General features: G+C 29.6%; 1 protein-coding gene across 1 annotated transcript; it reads left to right on the top strand.

The window, feature by feature from the left end:
• Window positions 1-5,914: 5,914 nt before the first annotated feature.
• On the top strand, window positions 5,915-6,786 carry LOC115234758 (fatty acid synthase-like; the record flags this gene model as incomplete). Its single annotated transcript, XM_029806074.1, has 2 exons — window positions 5,915-6,352; window positions 6,458-6,786. Coding segments are annotated over 2 exons (762 nt in total), but the record flags the coding sequence as incomplete, so codon positions are not given.
• Between the last annotated feature and the right edge of the window lie 1,647 nt (window positions 6,787-8,433).

Raw genomic sequence — 8,433 nt, forward strand, 5'->3', positions numbered from 1 at the left:
AGAAACGATTATAAAATGCGAAAAATGTATTGCGGAAAAATCTAACACAAAAAATTTATATAAACAAAAACTCACATATAGTTCGTTTTCTTTTTTCAAAGGGAGAAGGATGTCGGACCCGACTACTTACTAAGTAATATGTTAGTAAGATAATGCAATAAATTAAACATATAAAATTAAATAAAAGAGAAAGAAGAATTAAAAAAGATTAATTTAGAAAGAATAAAAATTAAGTAAGCAAGACGTGACAAATCAAAAGCAGCTCACGGTCAAATTACAAGAAGTTCAATAAGTAGCGGAACAGAAAAAATTAAAAAAGAACTGTTAGAATTTAATATATTTTCGAAATAACTTTGTTAAAGTTTACAAAAGAATCAGTCTTATTCGATTACAACTTTCTACACGCTTACAAGATTACATATTACCATAGCTGGCACGTGTATAATAAAAAAATAAAAGATATATTTAGAAGACAATTATTTCACACAAACAATAACAATAAACTTTGCTTCAATAACTAAACAACATTTTTTTGGTCTTTTGACTAATATAAAATCAAGAGGCTGTGTATCTATCGTTAGCTCGGTAGGCTTACGACCCGCACGCTTTCGCTAGAGGAAGAGTGAGAGAGCAACCGTTATTTCTGTGGCAGTTCTTCTAATTACGCAGTTACAAAGCAGTAAATGTAATACAAAGTAGTTAATGTAAATCACTTGCACATAAATTATATTTCTTAACAAGAACAATAATACAAACGGACGAAAGAAATGGAGCACGATATGTGACTCCAGGTCAGGGTCATTATACCTTTGCTTCTAACCAAAGAATATATTAACAGACAGCGAGGCCGATCGAGGTTTGCTTATGAAATTCCGTCATTTAACATGTATCGCGCTCGAGAATTAATAGCGAATGTATAATATATTACAAAGCTACGATAAATATATCTCTTTTTATGGGCGAACAGATCCCAGAAACAGATCTTTCCTTGGCGACTACGGACACAACATCTAATTTAACAGATAGTATAGCATTTTTGCTCTATGATATAGATTGTCATCGTAGCCAGTTTTATAAAGTCCTGCTTTTAATAAAGTCGTAGCTGCTGTTAATTTCATAGAAAATTATTTGAAAATTGAACTTGGTGAGTATAAATACCTCTTGCTTTTTTTCACATATTTCTTTTTGCTTTTTCATAGAGGAAGCTTTGTTTTCGTGACAAAATTTTTTTCGAGTTTTCTATGCCAATGTGTTTAGAATGTTCTAAAACGTCGAAAAATCATATTCCTAAAAAATGTCTATGTATGTATGTATATATGTATGTGTATGTGTGTACGTAATATATTGTATAACCTCTAATTTCGTCAATTTTTGAGATATCGGGCTAATTTTTTTTTTACATGGATAGAATATCATTAAAAGATGGTTGGTATTGAATTTGGTGAATATCGATAAAAAGGTTCATTTTTTATAAAATTTTTAATTTTTTGAGGATTATCTGTACACGTTGTAACTTCGCAAATTTCGAGATATCAGGTTAAATCTTTTACATGGATAGAGTATTATTAAAAGATAGTTGGTACTGAATTTGGTGAGTATTGATGAAAGGATTCACTTTTTATATAATTTTGAATTTTTTGAGAAATGTCTGTACGCGATGTAACTTTCGGAAAATTTGAGATATCGAGTTAAATTTTTTTACATGAATAGAGTATTATTAAAGAATGTTTGATATTTAATTTAGTGGGGAATGGAAAAAAACTACATTTTTTATAAAATTTTGAATTTTTTGAGAAATGTCTATACACGTCTTAACTTTTGCAAATTTTAAGATATCAAATTAAATTTTTTTATATGAATAGAATATCATTAAAGAATAATTGTTATTGAATTTGCTTCCTCTATGACAAAGCCAAAATTGAAAAACTCGCTTGCTTTAAGGAGCTTAAGCTTTGTGAGCAAAATAAAATTCTTTTATGAAGAAGTAATGTGCAAATTTCTAATTTGCACAATTTTCAGCTTGTTTTTATTTTTGACTAAATTATTTCAAAGATTATTTCTATGTAACTGAATGTATGTAACCGAATCATGTGTACAATATTGTGCGCACAATTAGAGTATACATGGAATATAGTTTATATTTTTATCGGTTTTCTTTTTGGTCTAAATATTCTATACATCTGTGCTATGTTTTTATTCTGCTAATTTTTTTGTTAAATCTGCTTTTCTATATCTTGAAACTCAAAATTTGAAAATCTTTTCTATCTCTTAATGATAAAATGCTACACTTTATGTCTTTCAATAATTATATATACAGGTTCATTTGAAAACTTTCCACCCTGTTTATTTTGTGATCAATTAATTTTTACGAAAAATGTTTCGTGCAAAAGTTTTATGACTTCGAGGGGGACATAAGATGGCGCCATTGGTTTGATCTTGGATAGTTATTTGAAGATCACGTAAAGGTCACTTTTAATTTCCTAAATATAAACCTCCATTTTTCATTGCATATTCTTGTAGCTTATTTCGAGTGTTTTTTAAAACACTATAATAAAGTTCTTTTCTATTAAGTATTTTCCGAGTTATGAGGCTTGAAATGTACAGTATCGTCAGCATTAGTATTATTCGAAAATGATTTTTATGTGGCCTTAACAATGTTATTTAAAATCACATTAACATTGCTACCTAATGCGCCATTTAAAACCCTACAATTTTTATTTAAAACATTTTTCTCAAAAATACTTTACTTTCGAGATTTGAGATAACTGCTTTGCTTTCGAGATTTCAGAAAAATGCTTTACTTTCGAGATTTGAGAAAAATGTTTGAAATAAAACTTTTATTTGAAACATTTTTCTCAAAAATGTTCTATTTTCGAGATTTGAAAAAAATGTATGAAATAAAAATTAAAAAGTCTTAAGTAGCGCATTAAGTAGCAATGTTAGTAAGACTTCAAATAGCATTGTTAAGATCATATAAAAATCACTTTCGGGTAATATTAATGCTGGCGGTACTGTACCTTTCAAGCTTGATAACTTGGAAAATATCTATTGAGCCGCCTCCCGATTAAAAATTGTTATTTACATTATTCTCTAAGTATAAAAAGTTATCAAAAAAATTTGCAGCCCATTTACAGAAGCCGTGATTCTGAATAATTACCAATTAGAGCATACATAAAATAAAGTTTATATTTTTATCGGTTTCCTTTTTGGTCTAAATATTCTAAACATCTGTGCTATGTTTTTATTCTGCTAATTTTTTTGTTAAATCTGCTTTTCTATATCTTGAAACTCAAAATTTGAAAATCTTTTCTATCTCTTAATGATAAAATGCTACACTTTATGTCTTTCAATAATTATATATACAGGTTCATTTGAAAACTTTCCACCTTATTTATTTTGTGATCAATTAGTTTTTGCGAAAAATGTTTCGTGCAAAAGTTTTGTGACTTCGAAGGGGACATAAGATGGCGCCATTGGTTTGACCTTGGATAGTTATTTGAAGATCACATAAAGGTCACTTTTAATTTCCTAAATATAAACCTCCATTTTTCATTGCATATTCTTGTAGCTTATTTCGAGTGTTTTTTAAAACACTATAATAAAGTTCTTTTCTATTAAGTATTTTCCGAGTTATGAGGCTTGAAATGTACAGTATCGTCAGCATTAGTATTATTCGAAAATGATTTTTATGTGGCCTTAACAATGTTATTTAAAATCACATTAACATTGCTACCTAATGCGCCATTTAAAACCCTACAATTTTTATTTGAAACATTTATCTCAAAAATGCTTTACTTTCGAGATTTGAGATAAATGCTTTGCTTTCGAGATTTCAGAAAAATGCTTTACTTTCGAGATTTGAAAAAAATGTTTCAAATAAATGTTTCAAATAAAATTTTTATTTAAAACATTTTTCTTAAATCTCGAAAGCAAAGCATTTTTGAGATAGGTAAGTTACAAGAATATGCAATGAAAAATGGGGGTTTCCATTTAAGAAATTGAAGGCGACTTTCATGTGATCTTCAAATAACTATCCAAGGTCAAACCAATGTTGCCATTTTATGTCCCCCTCAAAGTCATTAAACTTTTGTATGAAACAATTTTCGCAAAAATTGGTCGATCACAAAATAAATAGGATGGAAAGTTTTCAAATAAACATCCTGTATATATATAATTAGGTGAGATAATATAGGTAAAAAAATGCAATTAAGAGCCAGCGCGTTAATTTAAGCACATATTTTATTATAATCAAATTAGATTAAGGGGAGAGCCCAGTGTAACTGTCCAAACAAATAAATTTTTTTTGTATGGATAAGTAGTATTAGGCTTGAAGAAAATGTTTCCAGAGTATTATTGTCGAATACATAAAATTGAATAAACTAATGCCTCTTTAGTGAGACGCGCGCGTACAGTAGGCGATTGCCATAGGTATAAAGCCGTACCGGCTACGCAGTTTTCTCGGCATTGTGTGTGTGTGCAAAACTTGTTTCGCTAGCACAGTGACACCAGTAACCGTCCTTAGTTTTTTTTTTAATCCCGGCTTGAACGGATGTATTTGGCTGAAAATATGCCTTGCAAAAGTATTAAAGAAGACAATTATCGCCCAGCAAGACCGCGAAAAAAATAGTTTCACGGGAACCGATTTACTGTGGTAAACGGAAACTGAATCAACAAGTCTTGCGGCAAAAAATTGAAGACTGCGGATAACGATGTTATTATAAGTCAGACTTCCGGCTATCGGATTATTGAAATTTTCAATAATCAACAATAATTCTTCGAGGAAGAAAAAGGCATTCTATATGGGCTCGGAATAGCGTTATTCAACTGTAAGTATCGTGAAAATATCCAAAACTTTATTTTTTCGTCTGACAGCGAAGAGATAAACTTTAAACGCGTTTTTTTCGAAATTACATTTTACATTTGGCGCGTATAGGGTAACTCAAAAAGTAATCAACCAAATGATTTTTGCAAAATACGATTCCTGGTTCAATTCCTTATTGTTCCCTTCAGGGATTATATTAACTGTTATAATTTTATTGTTTATTTATAATATTTTTATCAACAATAGAAAATTGATTTTTTGTTGAAAAAATGTCATTTTTCTTGCGATTGTTGTAACTGCTTCATTTTTTAATATTTTTACTTGCAAGTTAGTATAATCCCCTCGTAATTGACTAAGTTTTAAAGGAAATATTGTATTTTTGCTTTCAGATGACTCAGCTCGTAGCTACAGTGCACGCCGACAACCGATGCGCCACCGATAACGTGTCACAAAGTTGTACACCAACATGACAAAAATAAAAAAAATTAGAAAACCAATATATCTTCTTCTTCCTTAAAAATGCTTTTTTATATCCCAAAAATATCAATCCAATATCATTCATAGTCTCTTCTAAAAAAAAAAATTCCTAAAAAACCTTTTCTCGCCCGGTTACACTGGACTCCCCCCTTAACATAATAAAATAGACTTAATAATAAAAAGCGATTTTTATTATTAAGTCTAGCGCTACTTCTTATGTTAATATAATTTGATTATAATAATCATATGAAGGAAATACAATTTAAATAAAATATGCGCTTAAATTATCGCGCTAGCAATTAATTGCAATTAATTAATGCAATTTTTTTACTGTCATTCTTTATATATCATATATATATATATATAGTATGTGAAAAATAATATTAATATGTTCAAAGTTGTTGCATTGTTAAATGAAATAAATATTTATTGATACATTTATCAAAATAATAATATTTCATCAATGTTTGTTAAGTCATATTTAGGCAAATGTAGTTGTTTCTTGAACGGTATAATTAATTCGCTTATATATTCATCGAACTTTTTTAAGTACTTGGTATATTATTCGGAAAGTGGAAACAAAATTATATCTTCTATATTGATTGAAACAAATAAACTACTGATATTGTTTTAGGAGCTCTATCCAATGAAGGCTACTGTAAACCTTACGATAAAGAAGGCTCTGGTTACATGCGTAGTGATGCAGCTGTAGTAGTGTATCTACAAAAAGCAAAGGATGCAAAAAGAATTTATGCGACCTTTGTTTATGGTAAAACCAACTGCGATGGCTTCAAAAGAGAAGGAATTACTTTTCCATCAGTTGACAAGCAAAAAATGTTACTGGAGGAATTTTACGAAGAATGTGATATTTCGCCTCTTGAGTTATCTTACATGGAGGCTCATGCAACTGGTACTCTAGCCGGCGATCCTGTGGAACTTCAAGCCATCGATGAAGCTTTATGCGCTAAAAGACAGCTTCCTCTATTATTGGGTTCAGTGAAGTCGAATATTGGACATCCAGAAGCTGCTAGTGGCCTTTGTCACATTGCAAAGGTAAATTTACAACAAAATAATATTAATACAACTGTATAATCTAATGCTACATGTGAGTTTGTGCAAGTATTTTTTATTTAAATTTATTTTTATTTTTGAATAAAGGTTTTAATAGCAATGGAAACTGGTATAATAGCGCCTATTATACATTTTAAACATCCACGAAAGGATATGACTGCTATCATTGAAGGAAGAGTAAAAATAGTCACTGAACTGACAGAATGTAAGGGTGGTTATATCGGTACTAATTCCTTCGGATTTGGCGGTGCTAATTGTCACATATTACTGAAATCAAATCCAACAGTTAAAGTTAATAATGGAGCAGACGATAATTTACCTATGCTCGTAGCTATATCTGGATGTACGGAGGAAGCAGTTAAAATTATATTAGATGACGTAAGTACACTTTATAATTTATTTCACAAATAATCTAATCTTTTTTTATACTTACCTCGTATATTATTAATGTCATTTTAAATTACTTATAAAATTAACCTTTGTTAGTAAAAAACGATAAAAGAATAACTGCATGTGTATTGCACACACAAAAACCCAAACACATACGAGGTGTGATCAAAAAGTAACGAGAATTTTCAAATTGCGTGCGCTGTATCTTGTCTATCGAGTTGATTCTTTTTTTGTGTGTTAGTAGCACTGCCAGTGACGTACGTGTCAATTTTCAGGCAGCTACGACGCTTAGTTTGTGTTTGGTATATTAGATGACGTAAGTACACTTTATAATTTATTTCACAAATAATCTAATCTTTTTTATACTAACCTCGTATATTATTATTGTCATTTTAAATTATTTATAAAATTAACCCTTTGTTAATAAAAAATGATTAAAAAATAATTGCACGTGTATTGCACACATAAAAACTCTAACACATATTAATAATTTATTAAATGCATAAAATACATATATGATAATGTATAACAATAAAAATAAAAGTAAGAGAAAAACTTCACAATATAGCACTTATATATAGTATTTAAAATAGCAGTAATATAGTACTATAAAGCATATGTAAATATTAAATAATTAACGGAAAAAATAAAAAAATGTATTATAACGAAATGAAAGCTAGAAAAGATTTAAGAGAATGTTTAAATTCATATAAAGAATTTAAAAAAGTCGTTATTATAACTTAAATTACATTTAATTAAAGTATATTAATTATATATATGGTAAATATAGAGAATAGGTGACCCAGCCCCGATGACCTTGACCTTGACATATGTTGTCAAGGACATAATTCTAAGTAACTTTTTCTTCTAATTTAATCGTCGCTCGTTGTTTATTAAAAAGTAATTAACAAAAAAGTTTGAAATATACCAAAGTACATGCACGGACAGGAAAACAAAGTACATGCTACATTGTAAAGCGAGGTCCACCCTGCCTACCGGCGGGGCGGGTGCGGGAAGGGGACCGAAGGCCCCCCTTGCACCCCCCCACCCCGGGTGTGTGTGTGTGTGTGTGTGTATGCGTGCTTTCTGTCCATGCATGTACTTTGGTATATTTTAAACTTTTAAGTTTTACCTTTTCCTTTTCCCTCGGCCCATGCATTCGATTTACTACACATAAATAAATGAATCTGCTAAAAATACATTTTCAAGACATATATTGTTAACTTTCACGTGTACATACACATTGATGTTAGCAGGTCGCGGAAATATTGCTTTGTGTTTACATTTGAATACCTTCCCTCAATGTTTATACTATTTCATGTTCATTTTTTATTATTTTCTGTACTAGTGAACTCTTATGATGACACAGTCTTGTTTAATTCTTCCAAGCGTAAAGTTCTTACTTTTCAATATATTAGTACAAATAATAGTGCATTTCGTTAATAATACAATGCATTTGCACGAATTTCTTCATTTAACATATAATTATGATGCTCTAATACAGTATCTTATTGATAAACAAGTTATTCGTGATAATATTCAATGTCCAAAATGTAGAAATATTATAACTTATACAAATATATTTAAAAGCTTTATCATGCATTGCACTAATAAATATTATAAGACTATATCTGGACGAAAAAGACAACGGATAACATGCAACTTTAAAATAA

Source organism: Formica exsecta, unplaced genomic scaffold (assembly GCF_003651465.1).
Source record: "Formica exsecta isolate Colony F162 unplaced genomic scaffold, ASM365146v1 scaffold2029, whole genome shotgun sequence".
Lineage (NCBI taxonomy): Eukaryota > Metazoa > Arthropoda > Insecta > Hymenoptera > Formicidae > Formica > Formica exsecta.